The following is a 19,104-nucleotide window of genomic DNA, read 5'->3' as shown; positions in this document are numbered from 1 at the left end:
GCACTGGTTCGCACTGGTTCGTCGGAGGAAGTGACGGGAACGGGATAGTAAACTCAAAAGAGGACTTCAACTTTTTATGCAGGCTGCCAAAATAGAAGTCTGCTTAAGGTCGTCTGAACGAAGAGCGCAAATGTTACAGTAGCCTAATGATTGTGCGCAAAAACGTTATCTTCACAGACTTCAGAAACGCTACAATGTATCAGAATATAGAACGTACTCCGGCTACACAACGAGCAATGCGGGATGGTAGCCCACCCACCATTGCAGAGATTTCACAATACTGAATTAAATCTGTGGATTGAACTTCATGCAGACTTTTCGTGGATTTGGAAGATTCAAGATTATTTACCCCGAGGGTAGTCGACAGATTTTAAATAGTTCAAGTTCTTCCATGAGTTTCAGCATGTATGCAAGGGAGATATCGCCACCAGTTCGGATTTCTCTGCTAGTGGTAACTCTTCTATCGCTTGGGATTTGTTCAGAATTAAAAGTACGAGTGCGTTTAAGTGATGGACTAATTGGGGAGGAGATTTTGGACGCCAACGGTGAGAATGATGCAATTACAGTCGAGTTCAAGCAAGGAGATGGTACTCATATTACTGTGGTATTTGATTTCAAACGGGTGAGTTAAGTCAATATTCTTCAATGTAAATATTTACAACAGTTTTTAAAAACTATGTAATATGCTGCATTATGTTACTACCAATATATATCCACACACACACCATTAGGCGGTCTATTATATAGATATCCTGGACATTATATTATAAAGGCCTATTCATTTTCTATAGACTTACTGTATATCTATTTATCTATATGCTGCTGTGTTGCCCTACAGACAAATATTTTCATATCCCTTACGAAAAAAGATTGCAGTCAGAGTGCAGTATAACTGCAGTCAGAGTGCAGTATAACTACAGTATGCTGCAAATACTGCATCCAAAATAAGTTTTTTTTACTGCTGTTAGAGTGCAGTATAACTGCAGTACACTGCCGTTATTCTGCAGTTACTGCCTCCAAAATACCACATTCGACTGCAGTTACTGCCCTTTTACTCCAATCATTTTTTGTAAGGGATGAAATAGCAAAGAAAAATAGTCCTCTTGGACAGACTTTTGGAATTATATCGTAATTGTTATTGTCTGTGAACATAGGCCCATTTATCTTTTTGGATTGTCCATTATTACAATCAATACAAGTGTTTGTTAATGAGGATTTGTGGTGAACTACCCCTGATTGAGCAGGCATTTGATATTGCCCTGGCTACTGAACTCCCTACAATGACCAAGAATATCCTGACATTACAGACACATTCAACGTCTTATTGACTTGTAGAGCAATCAAGGAGTCATACAACTATTGTCCCCCATTGGCATCACTCAGACTTACAGTGATTAGGCCTTTTTTACTGCTGTTGGAAAACTTTCCTGAAGTCCCAGTGGGCTTATCTGGTTACAGTTAACAGGCAGGGGAACAGGACATATTTTCTTCTGTCTGGATCAAGTCAATTTGGACAGCAGCTTTCCCTCACTCCATGCATGTTCTTCCAATCTACTCCTGTCAGCATTACACAGATTTATGGAAAGTTGGAATCGGTCTGAAGGCCAGCTGCCAGACTGGAGTTACTGTACAGACAGGCGAGACAGCTCATCTTGTAGAGGAACCTGTTGAAAAGGTGCAATAAAAAATGAAGGGAATATTTGGCTTCCTATGGTGTGTAGTGGGGGTGAAGAAAGGGGAAAGAGTCTAACTAGAGAATAACATCATTATTGTTTAAGAAGTAAATGAGCTGTGCAATATTCAGAGAATCCAGCATCAATGGCTGAAAATTCCAGATGCATTTTGGTATTATTTTTCAAGTGTTTTTTGCAGCTTTGTTGTTTGTTTCTGGTTCCTCCCCTATGCCTCCCCTTCCCTCTGCATGTGAACAGATTATTCAACTTTTTGGGCAACCACAAAATACTCCTGCCTTTCAGACCTTAATGTCAATACCATGACATTTCAAGCCATATTCAATTTTTTACCAGACAGGAAACAATCTGTATCCAGTTGTGAGAGGTCTGCCCAGCTGGAGTGACGTTAAAGGTGCCCAGGATTGTAGACAGTTGCATACTACTGTAATGGTGATCATGTGGCCCACAAGTTACATCCACTTCATACATTGAACGCTATTACAGCATGACCTTAAGAAACCTACGTTTTTAAAACAGGAAAATATCCCTCTGCCTCAACCCTAGTTGAGAAATGTAAATCTCCCCCATACACCACCATACACACATCTCCTGTTGAATTCATCTCAGTTCAACCATCGGTGCAATTCCCAAGCCATCTGTCATTTGTTTGGTCCCAGGTTGTGATGGCATGGGGATAAGATGAAGGGAACGGGTCACCTCTCACTTCATCCCTATGGGAGCTGCAGTTTGACCTGTCATCGGAGGCTTTGTGGTGCATTTCTTCTGTCTGTTAGTGAGAGGTATTTACCATGCCAACCCAGTCCCCATGAAGAACCAGGGCGGCAGCAACCCATGCAGGTCTTATCAGATTGTATGCATGATGAGCCAACTACGCATTCATCTCCACACCCTCACCTCCAGCTATTGGCTGCCCCATGGAAGCTTGTTAGGTTGGATTTCAGTTTTCTACAGGTTAGGTCAGTGCAGTTATTGGTAAAATACAATCCTTTGAGAAAGTAAAATTTTACATTGTTTTTTGTTCATGATGATTTTATCAGTGTTGGTGTGTTCAGTAAGCATTTTAGTCAAGTTATGTTATAGGGTACTTTGTTCAAGGATTTATATAAAGACATTTGATGCTTTGGTTCATAGACTGTAGTGATATTCTCAACATGCGGCCTTATCACTATTTACATAGCTTTGTTTCTGTATCCTCTGCCGGTGTGAATCCCTCCTATCTTGTCGGGTGAGTCCCCAAATCATGTCTCACTTAATAGGTTAAGGCCCCCCCCACCCCCCCAGTGATTTCACAGTCTACGCAAACGGAGCTACGGAGCTCCGTTTGCGTCACGTTCCAAAAATTCAGCCTCACAAAAGTACATAGAACTACGTAGAGAGCTATGCAAACTAACCTCCGTCGGATCCATTGCGGATTCGTTGCGTAGACTGTGTAGAGTCCTGTAGCTGGCCTGGAGTTCGACCATAAGAAACCTGCCTTGAGTCGAGTCGTACACAGGCCCCTCCAGGAATGCTCTCATCCCCTCCCCCACTCTGTGTACCCCGTCCATCTGCTCCTCTGGATGTTCTACCGTCACAGTGGGGGAACAAGAGTTCCCCCTCCTCCTTCTTCTTGTCTTTTTTACCTCAACCACTCCACAGTTTCCCTGACCTCATTATCGGCATCTCCACCTTGAGGACCAGAGTGTTTTTTGAATCATGGTACTTGTTTACTCAGAGGGAGGTCAACCCAATGGGATGGTTAAATGAAGAGAAGAGAAGAAAAGGACTTGTTCCTTGTTCAGATAGCCTTGTCTTCCTTTGTCTACTCAGCCAACTGGGATGTTTACCTCGGCTTTGTGTTCTACTGGGCGTTTTAAGAATTAGTATGTTTACATGCACAATAATTATTCAATATTATATTAATATATTAAACTGATTATGACAATACTCTGAGTTTGGCATTATCCTAATCAGGGTAAGGTCATAAGCGAAGTAAGCGTCAACGGAATGAAAATCCTTTTTTTTTTTGCTATCTTTTGAATTATTAGAACATGTAAACACCTTAATCAGAGTTCATGTAGTGTATTTGATCTGCGCATGTGCTTTCACAAGCCTCCCTCTTTGGTGCGAGTGAAGTGTGTTCGGAAATGATAGTAGACTATCTTTCTTAGAAATAGTTTTCACATACAAACGGTATATGTCTGAACTCAGAATCAAATAAGCTTCCCAAAAATAATATGATCGCTGTGATATAGTGGCACAGTGGTCTAAGGCACTGCAACGCAGTGCTAGCTGTGCCACTAGAGATCCTGGTTCGAATCCAGGCTCTGTCGTAGCCGGCCGCGACCGGGAGACCCATGGGGCGGCGCACAATTGGCCCAGTGTCGTCCAGGGTATGGGGAGGGAATGGCCGGCAGGGATGTAGCTCAGTTGGTAGAGCATGGCGTTTGCAACGCCAGGGTTGTGGGTTCAATTCCCACGGGGGGCCAGTGTGAAAAATTTAAAAAAAATTAAAAATAATGTATGCACTCACTAACTGTAAGTCGCTCTGGATAAGAGCGTCTGCTAAATGACTAAAATGTAAATGTAAATATAAGGATTATTTTGATTGCCGATTTTCTGCATTTTTCAAAGTCTCATCAGGTACAGTGCCTTCAGAAATTGTTCACACCCCTTGACTTTTTCCAAATGTTGTTGTGTTACAGCCTGAATTTAAAATATATTAAATGTAGTTTTTTGGGTCACTGGCCTACACACGATACCCCATAATGTCAAAGTGGAATTATGTTTTACAAATAAATTAAAAAGGAAAAGCTGAAATGTCTTGAGTCAATAAATATTCAACCCCTTTGTTATGTCAAGCCTAAATAAGTTCAAGAGTAAAAATGTGCTTAACAAGTCACATAGTATGGACTCACATTGTGTGCAATAATAGTGTTAATGTTCTAGATGCGTTTTATGGAACGTTGCAAGAACATTCATGTATTCAGTTTTCTGAGGGTTAGCATGATTTTTGAATTACTGCATCATCTCTGTACCCCACACATACAATTATCTGTAAGGTCTCTGTCGAACTGTGAATTTCAAATTTTCTCATTTACAATGGCTCGCAAAGAATGACACCTATTGGTAGCTTGATAAAATATAAATAAAAGCAGACATTGAATATACACCCAGTCACTACAAAGAAAGAGGCGTCCTTCCTAACTCAATGTCGTCTTGGCAAGGAACTCCAGTGTATATTTGGTCTTGTGTTTTAGATTTTTTTGGTCCTGCTGAAAGGTGAATTTGTCTCCCAGCGTCAGTTGGAAAGTAGACTGAACCAGGCTTTCGTCTAGGATTTTGCCTGTGGTTAGCTCTATTTCTGGAAATCAAATTAACATAATAAAAAAATCCCCATCAAAATCCATCTGTTTAACAACTCACATAATAAGGTGCATGGACTCACTCTGTGTGCAATAATAGTGTTTAACATTCTTTTTGAAAGACTACCTCATCTCTGTACCCCACACATACAATTATCTGTTTCCCAACGCCTCGCAAAGAAGGGCACCTATTGGTAGATGAAAAAAAAAAGATAGATAGAGATTGACTATCCCTTTGAGCATGATGAAGTTATTTCGTTACACTTTGGATGGTGCGTCAATACACCCAGTCACTACAAAGAAAGAGGCATCCTTCCTAACTCAGTTGCCGGAGAGGAAGGAAACTGCTCAGAGATTTCACCATGAGGCCAATGGTGACTTTAAAACCATTACAGAGTTTAATGGCTGTGATAGGAGAAAACTGAGGATGGATCAACAACAATTGAGTTACTCCACAATACTAATGTAATTGACAGAGTGAAAAGAAGGAAGCCTGTCCCAAACATGCATCCTGTTGGCAATAAGGCACTAAAGTAAAACTGCAAAAAATGTGGCAAAGACATTAAACTTTATGTCTTGAATACAAAGCGTTATGTTTGGGGCAAATCCAATACAAATATCACTGAGTACCACTCTTAACATTTTCAAGCATGGTGGGGGCTGAATCATGCTATGGGTATGCTTGTCATCAGCAGGGACTAGGGGGTTCTTTTTATGAGAAAAATAAATGGAATAGAGCTAAGCACAGGCAACATCCTAGAGGAAAACCTGGTTCAATCTACTTTCCAACAGACACTGGAAGACAAATTAACCTTTCAGCAGGACAATAACCTAAACGCAAGGCCAAATATACACTGGAGTTACCTACCAACATGACGTTGAGTGCTCCTGAGTGGCCTAGTTACAGTTTTGACTTAAATCGACTTTAAAATCGATGGCAAGACTTGCAAATGGCTGTTTAGCAATGATCAACAACCAAGTTGACAGAGCTTGAAGAATTTAAAAAGAATAATGTGCAAATATTGTACAATCCAGGTGTGCAAAGCTATTAGAGACTTACCCAGAAAGACTCAAAGCTGTAATCGCCACCAAAGGTGATTTTAACATGTATTTACTTAGGGGTTTGAATACTTATCTAATCACGATACATTAGTGTTTTATTTTTCATATTAATTTTTTATTTTCTCCCACTTTGACATTAAAGAGTATTTTGTGTAGAAATTGGACAAAAAATTACAATCACATCCATTTTAATCCCATTTTGTAACACAACTAAATGTGGACAAAGTAAAGGGTTGTGAATACTTTCTGAAGGCACTGTAGCCTGATTATCAGATATGTCCATGTAAACCACATTATAAGGTTAAACGTTCTTCTTGTAAATCATGTAAACGGTTTAATCTTAGTATTATATTAATATGAGTATTCACAATAATCATAGTATTGTGTGCATGTTGGGATAGCCATTGAGATGAAAATGAAGTCAGAGGAGCATTGTGACAGATGTGGGTATAGGGTTGGATTCAGGTCTCATGTTCCCAGTGAAGGTCAGGTCAGGTCAGGTCAGGTCAGGTCAGCCCTCATAACAGACATGACACTTGATATAATAGTTACTTATTTATGGATTATCCTTATGCCAAACATGAAGGGTCCCTTATGCCATGCAGTATGTATGTTGTTTCTTTATCTGAATGAAATTACTCAGTTGTGGAACGCTTTCGACACCTAGTAGAGTCCATGCCCCGATGAATTGAGGCTGTTCTGAGGGCAAAATCGGGGAGTGCAACTCAATATTAGGAAGGTGTTCTTAATGTTTTGTACACTCAATGTATATTGTTTCACTAATATGTGAATGTATATTCTGTTTATATTTCATATTTCTCTCCTGTCTCTCTCTTTTTTCAGGATGTGAGGATCGTCCGAGCGCTGATCCTGGGGGAGCCGGAGCGAGGCCAGAACCAATACCAGGTGCTCTGCTTTGTCTCGCGCCTTGATCACCACGAGATCATCCCCACTGAGTCCATGGCCCGCCTCAGACAGGTGAGCTGCTGTATCAAACCACCACCTTCCCTTATAATCTGGGCCATCATTCCCATACAGGGCATAGGGAGAGGTAACTAGGGACATGTTTTGGATGTGGAGGAACGGTACCGATTGTGTTATTATAAGAGATGGGTCCTTCCGCGAAAGAGTGCCTTTGATATTTTAAGTATAAATTGTGCACCAATATTGATTTTTAAAAGCTTGTTATATTACATTAAGTGCCCTTTAATATAGACCACATGGATAATTCAATACATCTCTTTTTAATATGAATAAAGACTTGCTAAAGTGCCAAAATGCAGCATTTTGACATGTCTCTCCGTGTACCCTCTGTGACTTCTAGGAAGACTTAACACCAACATTTCTCCAAGTTTTCACCATCATTGTAAAGCCCTAGTTATTTTGTTGCTTTGAGAAAGTCATTTCTGAAGATTATTATTTATTTCTTGTGATTAGTGATTCATTTACGTCTGTCCCTCATTTTAAATCAACCCTGTTACGTGAACCGAACTGTCTTTTCAATATAGTGAAACTATTCCTTATTTTTTTACATTGAATATATCATAGTTTAAAAGCAGGTGAACTGGCTCTACTCCTTTTGGCCATTTTCTGGTGTTTTGTGGGGGAAAACTGAATGGATTGAGCGTAACATGTCAACCCTGTTACCCATAGATAGACAGGCTAGACATTTTTTAACAATTTAAATGTTTGCACACAGCAATCTTCCATTCCCCCTGTCACAAAGGGATTTATTGTCAACCCTATTATGCAGTCAACCCTGTTACTTTATGTGGCACTTAATAGGCACTTGATATAGTACTTTTTAAATTTAACCTCTTCATGGGAAAACGTGTTTTTATGAAGTTGAACATGTGCTCTTTACGACAGAATGTTAAAATGAGGTGAAATCCAACTTTATTTTGTTACTTCTCAAAAGGCACCGGATTGGTGGAACGACCCATATTGTGTTATAATGTTATAGGGCTGGTTTCCCAGACACAGAATAAGCCTCGTCCTGGACCTTCAATAGAGTATCGTCATCACTAGCCCATAATGTAGAAATGTTATTGTAGGCAATTTTCATTTTCCTGCAAAATGTTATCTGACTTATACGTGTCCCACCAAACTGTTTTAATCCTCACACTAAAGTGGTGGAGCTTACTTCCATTGCTCAATTTATTCTACCAGCACAACTAGTCCTTGTTTGAACTTCTTCGCATTTTAAAATGTAGCTGTTGTGTTGTGATTCTACAGAAGAACCCCCACTTGGTCCGCACGGCAGAGGAGAGGCGTGGGGTGGAACACCTCCACATGGACATGGCGGTGAACGCGAGTCATGTAGGGCACCTCAACATGCTCATCCACAACGTGTGTAAGGAGGCACATGAGGGGTTTTATACCCGGACAGCTGACACCAAGCATTGGCTGGATAAAGGTGAGTTTGGCTTCCATTCAGATTCTCTGTTAGTGTTGTTTGAGTGTTTAAAGGAACGTCTTCATTCTATCTATCCTAGCTTTCTTTTCCATATTGTTGCCTAAGTGTCCATAAGCTTTTGGATGTTTGTCTGCATAGCCATTAAGTTCATTGCCATACATTTCAACAGACATTCTTTGATCAAAAGTAAAAATGTCTCTCCAGGAATAGAGGCCATTGAGTTTGAGCCCCTGCCCCAGACAGCGGACGTTTCTGGTCTGCAGCGATGCCCCTCCACTCTGGACCTGTGGCAGCCATGCGTCTGCAGCTATCACCTGCGTCTGGAGTGGCTCCCCTGCCTGCTCAAATACTGCCGCAGCCGCCGGGGCGCGGCTGGAAAGGCCAACCCCTACAAGTGTGGCATCAGGAGCTGCAGCAAGGGCTACCGCTTTGACTACTACGTCCCCCATAAACAGCTCTGCCCATGGGACGAGGAGACCTAAAGCAGCTGGTTTTGCTCCTAGTTCTTTCCTAGAAGACATTTAGCCTTCCGGGCACGTCTGGACTGAGCATGGCAGGAGATTTACGTAAGAGACCTTGAAGTGAAGGAACGGACCGGTCTAATTTTGTCTTGCCCATTCACCTTCTGAATGGCACACATACACTATCCATGTCTCAATTGTCTCAAGACTTAAAAATCCTTCTTTAACCTGTCTCCTCCCCTTCATCTACACTGATTTAAGTGGATTTAACATCAATATGGGATCATAGCTTTCACCGGGGTTCACCTGGTCAGTCCATGTCATGGAAAGAGCAGGTGTTCTGAATGTTTTGTACACTTAGTGTAAGTCTAACCTATTTTCGGACAGAAGAGTGTCTCTGACTCACCACCAAGGTGTTTGGATTCAACCAGACAGTAGCATATGTACTGTAACCAAGTGTTTTTAATGTTGGATGTTTCCTACAGCGGTGTGTCAAGTGTTGTCCATATATAACAATTATTTTTGTAAGCATGCAAGTGTCTGTATTAGGGCAGCTAGACAGAAGCCTAATGGGGGCAAATCGACAATATGAAAATTTTAATATCGTCCAACCTAAAAGGAAGTGCCCATGCTACCATGGATTCATGTTTTGACTTGATGCCATCGGTCAAAGTGCTGTTCAGTGCTCCCTAGGGGTAAAACTGAATGGTAGATCTGCTCAGAGAAAACATTCATCCATGGTAGTGAATGAATTTTACATTTTTGTCATTTAGCAGACGCTCTTATCCAGAACGACTTGCAGTAGTGAGCTCATACATTTTCATACTTTTTTCGTACTGGTCCCCCGTGGGAATCGAACCCACAACCCTGGCGTTGCAAGCGCCATGCTCTACCAACTGAGCCACACGGGCTAATGCTGATGCAGTTTAGATTTACATTTATTGACATTCTGTTAAAAGAACTAGGATATTGAAACAGTACAGTCTGTAACCAATATCCACACTCTTACCTTGAACTATATGGACCAATTTTGGGCTGGCTGGAAGGGTTTTGTCATTGCTGTCAAATGCATCAGCATCTCTCTGCCTGATCTCTCTGCCAGCATGTAGCTTGATCTCATTGTAACTTCAAATGCAGAAACTGACTTAAGTCAGGTTTTACTATACACTACCGGTCAAAAGTTTTAGAACACCTACTCATTCAAGGGTTTTTCTTTATTTTTACAATTTTCTTCAAAGTAGAATAATAGTGAAGACATCAAAACTATGAAATAACACATATGGAATCATGTAGTAGCCCAAAAAGTGTTAAACAAATGAAAATATGTTTGAGATTCTTCAAATAGCCACCCTTTGCCTTGATGACAGCATTGCACACGCTTGTCATTCTCTCAACCAGCTTCATGAGGTAGTCACCTGGAATGCATTTCAATTAACAGGTGTTCCTTCTTAAAAGTTAATTTGTGGAGGAGGAGGGGGGGGTGGGGGTATACAGAAGATAGCCCTGTTTGGTAAAAGACCAAGTCCATATTATAGCAAGAACAGCTCAAATAGGCAAAGAGAAACGACAGTCCATCATTACTTTAAGACATGAAGGTCAGTCAATCCGGAACATTTCAAGAACTTTGAACGTTTCTCCAAGTGCAGTCGCAAAAACCATCAAGCACTATGATGAAACTGGCTCTCATGAGGACCGCCACAGGAATGGAAGACCCAGAGTTACCTCTGCTGCAGAGGATAAGTTCATTAGAGTTACCAGCCTCAGAAATTGCAGCCCTGTTCAAGTAACAGACACATCTCAACATCAACTGTTCGGAGGAGACTGTTTGAATCAGGCTTTCATGGTCGAATTGCACTATTAAAGGACACCAATAATAAGAAGAGACTTGCTTGGGCCAAGAAACATGAGCAATGGACATTAGACCGGTGGAAATGTGTCCTTTGGTCTGTAGTCCAAATTTGAGATTTTTGGTTCCAACCGCCATGTCTTTGTGAGACACAGTGTGGGTGAACAGAGGATCTCTGCATGTGTATTTCCCACCGTAAAGCATGGAGGAGGTGGTGTAATGGTATGGGTAGGGGTGCTTTGCTGGTGACACTGTCTGTGATTTATTTAGAATTCAAGGCACACTTAACCAGCATGGTTACCACAGCATTCTGCAGCGATACGCCATACCATCTGGTTTGGGCTTAGTGGGACTATCATTTGTTTTTCAACAGGACAATGACCCAACACACCTCCAGGCTGTGTAAGGGCTATTTTACCAAGAAGGAGAGTGATGAAGTGCCAAAAGTGTACAAAGCTGTCATCAAGGCAAAGGGTGGCTATTTGAAGAATCTCAAATATAAATAACATTTGTGTTATTTCATAGTTTTGATGTCTTCACTATTATTATACAATGTAGAAAATAGTACAAATAAAGAAAAACCCTTGAATGAGTAGGTGTTAAACTTTTGACTGGTAGTGTAGGTATATGGAATAAAGTGATTAACTGTGAGTATTGTACTGCCATATTCATGGTGGTATGAGATTTTAATCAGGCAACTTACATGTGGGAACTTTTCAGTTCCACTTTTTGTCAATACTTTTTTTTTTTACCTCTGTGATCAACAATATATTCTCAGGTTTACTATCTTGTTGTGATAGACTGAAGACACAAACTAGTGGACTGAAAACTTTCTATGGTCTATATGTCCCTTACAGTGAGGGGAAAAAGTATTTGATCCCCTGCTGATTTTGTACGTTTGCCCACTGACAAAGAAATGATCAGTCTATAATTTTAATGGTAGGTTTATTTGAACAGTAAGAGACAGAATAACAACAACAAAAATCCAGAAAAACGCATGTTAAAGATGTTAGAAATTGATTTGCATTTTAATGAGGGAAATAAGTATTTGACCCCTCTGCAAAACATGACTTAGTACTTGGTGGCAAACCCCTTGTTGGCAATCACAGAGGTCAGACATTTCTTGTAGTTGGCCACCTGGTTTGCACACATCTCAGGAGGGATTTTGTCCCACTCCTCATTGCAGATCTTCTCCAAGTCATTAAGGTTTTGAGATTGACGTTTGGCAACTCGAACCTTCAGCTCCCTCCACATATTTTCTATGGGATTAAGGTCTGGAGACTGGCTAGGCCACTCCAGGACCTTAATGTGCTTCTTCTTGAGCCACTCCTTTGTTGCCTTGGCCATGTGTTTTGGGACATTGTCATGCTGGAATACCCATCCACAACCCATTTTCAATGCCCTGGCTGAGGGAAGGAGGTTCTCACCCAAGATTTGACAGGTACATGGCCCCGTCCATCGTCCCTTTGATGAGGTGAAGATGTCCTGTCCCCTTAGCAGAACCCCCCCCCCCCCCAAAGCATAATGTTTCCACCTCCATGTTTGACGGTGGGGATGGTGTTCTTGGGGTCATAGGCAGCATTCCTCCTCCTCCAAACACGGCGAATTGAGTTGATGCCAAAGAGCTCGATTTTGGTCTCATCTGACCACAACACTGTCACCCAGTTCTCCTCTGAATCATTCAGATGTTCATTGGCAAACTACAGACGGGCCTGTATATGTGCTTTCTTGAGCAGGGGGACCTTGCGGGCACTGCAAGATTTCAGTCCTTCACAGCGTAGTGTGTTGCCAATTGTTTTCTTGGTGACTATGGTCCCAGCTGCCTTGAGATCATTGACAAGATCCTCCCGTGTAGTTCTGGGCTGATTCCTCACCGTTCTCATGATCATTGCAACTCCACGAGGTGAGATCTTGCATGGAGCCCCATGCTGAGGGAGATTGACAGTTATTTTGTGTTTCTTCCATTTGCGAATAATCGCACCAACTGTTGTCACCTTCTCACCAAGCTGCTTGGCGATGGTCTTGTAGCCCATTCCAGCCTTGTGTAGGTCTACAATCTTGTCCCTGACATCCTTGGAGAGCTCTTTGGTCTTGGCCATGGTGGAGAGTTTGGAATCTGATTGATTGATTGCTTCTGTGGACAGTTGTCGTTTATACATTTAACAAACTGAGATTAGGAGCACTCCCTTTAAGAGTGTGCTCCTAATCTCAGCTCGTTACCTGTATAAAAGACACCTGGGAGCCAGAAATCTTTCTGATTGAGAGGGGGGTCAAATACTTATTTCCCTCATTAAAATGCAAATCAATTTATAATATTTTTGACATGCGTTTTGACATGCGTTTTTCTGTTCTTATTCTGTCTCTCACTGTTCAAATAAACCTACCATTAAAATTATAGACTGATCATTTCTTTGTCAGTGGGCAAACGTACAAAATCAGCAGTGGATGAAATACTTTTTTCCCTCACTGTATATATTTATTCAACTTTTCAAACGTAATGTCCAAAGTGCCAGTGATTAAGCTGGAGATTGCTGTTCTGCGTGTCATTGGTACATTATGATAATTGCTCATATCTCTGAGGGAGGAGCTGTTACAAACAAAAGTGATTTTTCAAAAATGTACCTAAACATATGTCCAGGATCAAAACATAAATCTTTATTTTTTAAATATGTAAATTATTGGTTGATGATAAGTGCCTTAACTTCTCACTGTATGGTTTAACATGTTTTATGTAAAACATTTGCAGTTGAAACTCAAAAATGTTTCCTAAAAGTGTGTCTAACTTTGACAAATTAAAATCCTAATTTGTCTCCATACTTGGCCTAATGCTTCTTCTGTTGGGTATCATATTTGCAAAGCTAGATTTGTGGGCATATTAACATCATAATGCACAATCTAGACATCTAAAACCATGTTTTGAAAACTTCTCCTCATCTATACATCCACTTATCCAACCTACAGTGCCTTTGAAAAGTATTCAGACCCCTTGACTTTTTCCACATTTTGTTACGTTACAGTCTTGTTCTAAAATGGATTAAAAAATATATATATCCTCAGCAATCTACACACAATACCCCATAATGACAAAGTGAAAACATTTTTTTAGAAATGTTTGCAATACCTTATTTACATAAGTATTCAGACCATTTGCTATGAGACTCGAAATTGATCTCAGGTGCATCCTGTTTCCATTGATCATCCTTGAGATGTTTCTACAACTTGATTAGAGTCCACCTGTGGTAAATTCAATTGATTGGACATGATTTGGAAAGGCACACACCTGTCTATATAAGGTCCCACAGTTTACACTGTATGTCAGAGCAAGAACCAAGCCATGAGGTCGAAATAATTGTCCGTAGAGCAAGCACAGATCTGGGAAAGGGTAACAAAACATTACTGCAGAATTGAAGGTCCCCAAGAACACAGTGGCCTCCATCATTCTTAAATAGAAGAAGTTTGGAACCACCAAGACTCTTCCTAGAGCTGGCCGCCCGGCCAAACTGAGCTATCGGGGGAGAAGGGCCTTGGTCAGGGAGGTGACCAAGAACATGATGTTCACTCTCAGACCATGAGTCTCTCAGACCATGAGAAACAAGATTCTTTGGTCTGATGAAACCAAGATTGAACTCTTTGGCCTGAATGCCAAGCGTCACGTCTGGAGGAAACCTGGCACCATCTCTACGAGGAAGCATGGTGGTGGCAGCTTCATGCTTGTGGGGATGTTTTTCAGTGGCAGGGACTGGGAGACTAGTCAGGATCGAGGCAAAGATGAACTGAGCAAAGTACAGAGAGATCCATGATGAAAACCTGCTCCAGAGCGCTCAGGACCTCAGAATGGGGCGAAGGTTCACCTTCCAACAGGACAACGACCCTAAGCACACAGCCAAGACAACGCAGGAGTGGCTTCGGGACATATCTCTGAATGACCTTGAGTGGCCCAGCCAGATCCTGGACTTGAACCCGATCTAACATCTCTGGAGAGACCTGAGAATAGCTGTGCAGCAACGCTTCCCATCCATCCTGACATAGCTTGAGAGGATCTGCAGAGAAGAATGGGAGAAACTCCCCAAATACCGGTGTGCCAAGCTTGTAGTGTCCTACCCAAGAAGACTTGATGCTGTAATCGCTGCCAAAGGTGCTTCAGCAAAATACTGAGTAAAGGGTCTGAATACTTATGTAAATGTAATTTCTAAAAACCTGTTTTTGCTTTGTCATTATGGGGTATTGTGTGTAGATTGATGAGGGGAAAAAAGTATTTAATACATTTTAGAATAAGGCTGTAACGTAACAATGTGGAAAAAGGTAAGGGGTCTGAATATTTTCCCAAGGCACTGTATGTACCTTACATACTGTTCAGATATCCATTGTGGAGTTTGACTGCCCTCTGGTGACGACTGGACTGAAGGTTGCCTGACAAAATAAATTTAGGAGAGTTGACAGCTTTATGATAGCCTTAGCCTGTAGCTAAATTACAAGTCATAGTTTTTAGAAACTTTGCTGTTAAACTGCATCAAACAAACATTTAATATCCAGCAGTCTTGATTAAAAGCACCATTTGACCAGAGTTGCCTATAACCACATTTGATCCACATATAGAAAAACTACATTATCTGCAAAGTGAATAAATTATCATTCATTCATTCATTCATTCATCAATTTCCATAAAAACATAGTCTAACTGATTGGTGATGTAATTTGGTGTGGCAGATTATAACGTTTCATGAAACAAGCCAACAATTGAATTCATGAGATACGCGTAGTGTTCCAAAGCCGATTAGTTAGCCTACTGCTATCACTACACTCGCCTACGTCTGTTGGTCCTAGGGCTGGCTAAATCTCTAACCTGTCAGAATATGTGTATTAATTGGAGAAGTGTGTTGAATTTGTTGAATACATGTGTCTAGGAGATGGCAAGTTTACATGGATTCAAGGATGATCATTGTTCCGGACAAAATACGCTTTTATTTAGGTATTATGATGGTGGGGGGCATGTCCCCCTCACAATATATGGTACATTTCCCTATGATGTGTGTGTGTGTGTGTGTGTGTGTGTGTGTGTGTGTGCATTTGTCTTTCTGTAGGAGCAATGTGTGAAGGAGCGTATCCAATGGCATGAAAGACTGTTGAAGATGCTATTTCAACAAGCCAACAAAAGAGAGGAGCAAGGCAGCTGTTTATTCAGTCATCAGTGCCATTCTCCCACTGGACATAAATACTCTCTTTATGTGTCTTAAATTTGACCAAATCAATTTGCATAAAGGTCTTTGTATGCCTTCTTTTCTTTATGTCATTCAGGCAGACAGACCTGTGGTTGTTGCATCCTCTCATAACATATTAGCACAATGTTGTCTTGTAGTGAAAAGAAGCAGATGATAATGCACTTTGAACCAAACCTGTCATAACGCTTTATATCAAATAAAATCAAATTGTATTTGTCACATGCGCCGAGTACAACCTTACAGTGAAATGCTTACTTACAAGCCTTTAACCAACAATGCAGTTTTAAGAGAAATAAGTGTTAAGTTAACAATAGATAATTAAAAAATAAAAGCAGTAAAAATAACAGTAGCGAGGCTATATACAGTACAGGGGGTACCTGTACAGAGTCATTGTGCGGGGGCACCGGTTAGTCGAGGTAATTGAGGTAATATGTACATGTAGGTATAGTTAAAGTGACTATGCATAGATAATAAACAGAGTAGCAGCAGCGTAAAAGAGGGGGTTGGGGTGGGACAATGCATATAGTCCAGGTAGCCATTTGATTAGCTGGTCAGGAGTCTTATGGCTTGGGGATAGAAGCTGTTTGGAAGAAGCCTTTTGGACCTAGACTTGGCACTCCGGTACCACTTGCCGTGCGGTAGCAGAGAGAACAGTCTATGACTAGGGTGGCTGGAGTCTTTGACAATTTTTATGGCCTTCCTATGACACCACCTGGTATAGAGGTCCTGGATGGCAGGAAGCTTGGCCCCAGTGATGTATTGGGCCGTACGCGTTACTCTCTGAAGTGCCTTGCGGTCGGAGGCCGAGCAGTTGCCATACCAGGCAGTGATGCAACCAGTCAGGATGCTCTCGATGGTGCAGCTGTAGAACTTTTTGCGGATCTGAGGACCCATGCCAAATCTTTTCAGTCTCCTGAGGGGAAATAGGCTTTGTTGTGCCCTCTTAACGACTGTCTTGGTGTGTTTGGACCATGATAGTTTGTTGGTGATGTGACACCAATGGGGGCGTGCTCAGTCCTTCTTTTCCTGTAGTCCACAATCATCTCCTTTGTCTTGATCATGTTGAGGGAGAGGTTGTTATCCTGGCACTATTTTATACATTTATAAAATGTTATGAATGCTAATGAACTGTAATGCCTACAATGCCTGTAAATGCACATGTTTATAAATGTTTACAAATAATGAAATACACATTTATTGATTATTAAATACAGCTTATTCATGAAATGTATTATAAAGTGTTACCCATTGTCACGATCGTCGTGAGAAACGGACCAAGGCGCAGCATGATATGCGTACATCTTTTAATGAGTACTTTAAACACTACAACAAAACAACAAAACAATACGTGAAGTCCTAAGGTTAACAAACACAAACCTCTCCAGAACAAGATCCCACAAATCACAAGTGCAAAACAGGCTGCCTAAGTATGGTTCCCAATCAGAGACAACAAGCCACAGCTGCCTCTGATTGGGAACCACCCCGGCCAACATAGAAATACATGATCTAGAACCTGACAAAGAAAATTCAACATAGACAATCCACACCCTGGCTCAACATATAAGAGTCCCCAGAGCCAGGGCGTGACAGTACCCCCCTCCCCCAAAGGCGCGGCAACTAAACCCAACAGGGGAGGGGCCGGGTGGGCATTCCGCCTCGGAGGCGGATCCCGCTCCGGGCGTGACCACCACTCTCTCGCTACCCCCCCGTAGCGCACCTGGTCTGGTCTGGACCCGCTGGCCGGAGCTGGACTGGACACCGGTGGAGCGGATTGCTCAGGCTCCGGTGTGGAGCCGCTGACCGGTGCCGGACTAGGCACCGGTGGAACAGGCACAGACCGTGCCGGACTGACGACGCGCACCACTGGCCTGGTGCGGGGAGCAGGAACAGGCCGGACCGGGCTGGCGACGTGCACCACTGTCTTGGTGCGGGGAGCAGGAACAGGCCGGGCCGGGCTGGCGACGCGCACCACTGGCTTGGTGCAGGGAGCAGGATCAGGCCGGGCTGGCGACGCGCACCACAGGCTTGTTGCGAGGGGCAGGAACAGGCCGGGCCGGGCTGGCGACGCGCACCACAGGCTTGGTGCGAGGGGCAGGAACAGGCCGGGCCGGGCTGGCGATGCGCACCACAGGCTTGGTGCGAGGTGAGGAACAGGCCGGGCCGGGCTGGCGACGCGCACCACTGGCTTGGTGCGAGGGGCAGGAACAGGCCGGGCCGGGCTGGCGACGCGCACAACTGCCTTGGTGCGAGGGGCAGGAACGGGCCGGGCCGTACTGGGAACACGCACCACTAACTTAGTGCGGGGAGCAGGAACGGGTTGGGCCGTACTGGGAACACGCACCACTAACTTAGTGCGGGGAGCAGGAACGGGTCGGGCCGGACTGGGAACACGCACCACTAACTTAGTGCGGGGAGCAGGAACGGGCCTGACCGTACTGGGAACACACACCACTGGCCTTGTGCGGGAAGCAGGAACGGGCCGGACCGGACTGGTGACACACACCACTGGCCTTGTGCGGGAAGCAGGAACGGGCCGGACCGGACTGGTGACACACACCACTTGCTTGGTGCGAGGAGCGGGACTGGGTTTCCTCATAAACCTCCGCTCCCTCTGCTGCCTACTCAGTTCCTCTCGCCGTGCCTCCACACTCTCCTTCTCCCTCCTGACCAATGGCCCCCGTAACCTGGTGGCCTCCTCTCCTAGTCCACAAACTCGCCCTGTAGCTGCCTCCAGCAGCCCCGTCGTCCATGCCGTGTGCCCCCCCCCAAAAAAATGATTGGGGTTGCCTCTCGCCTGTCCGACGACGGCCCGGTTGGCGCCGCTTCTCCTCTCCTGCCTGGACATCCTCCCTCATCGCCCTCCGGTAGCGGACGGCCTCCTCCTCGGTGATCTTTCCCCAACCGAGGAGGACATCCACTAGCGTTACCTCCGGCGTTTGCTCCTGGACACGCTGCTTGGTCCTTAATTGGTGGGATCTTCTGTCCTGATCGTCGTGAGAAACGGACCAAGGCACAGCGTGAAATGCATACATCTTTTAATGAGTACTTTAAACACTACAACA

The 19,104-nt window shown here is 43.1% G+C and overlaps 1 protein-coding gene across 1 annotated transcript; it reads left to right on the top strand.

The window, feature by feature from the left end:
• The first annotated feature begins 340 nt into the window (after positions 1-340).
• Positions 341-10,426, top strand: LOC311135526 (out at first protein homolog). Its single transcript, XM_084169536.1, has 4 exons — positions 341-622; positions 6,944-7,078; positions 8,336-8,516; positions 8,721-10,426. The coding sequence occupies exons 1-4, from the start codon at positions 392-394 to the stop codon at positions 8,996-8,998; spliced, it is 825 nt and encodes a 274-aa protein (XP_084025662.1). The 5' UTR covers positions 341-391; the 3' UTR covers positions 8,999-10,426.
• Positions 10,427-19,104: the final 8,678 nt, after the last annotated feature.

The sequence above is a fragment of the Coregonus lavaretus genome (genome assembly GCF_964263955.1).
Source record: "Coregonus lavaretus genome assembly, chromosome: 10".
NCBI classification, from domain to species: Eukaryota; Metazoa; Chordata; class Actinopteri; order Salmoniformes; family Salmonidae; genus Coregonus; species Coregonus lavaretus.
Note: the sequence above shows the minus strand (reverse complement) of the source record. Positions and strands in the feature narration are given on the sequence as shown.

Excerpts from the sequence above, each read along its gene's own strand:
- LOC311135526 (XM_084169536.1), top strand. The coding sequence starts at position 392 with ATGAGTTTCAGCATGTATGCAAGGGAGATATCGCCACCAGTTCGGATT. Across the intron at positions 623-6,943 it reads TGGTATTTGATTTCAAACGG|GATGTGAGGATCGTCCGAGC; the intron begins GTGAGTTAAGTC and ends CTCTTTTTTCAG. Across the intron at positions 8,517-8,720 it reads CAAGCATTGGCTGGATAAAG|GAATAGAGGCCATTGAGTTT; the intron begins GTGAGTTTGGCT and ends ATGTCTCTCCAG.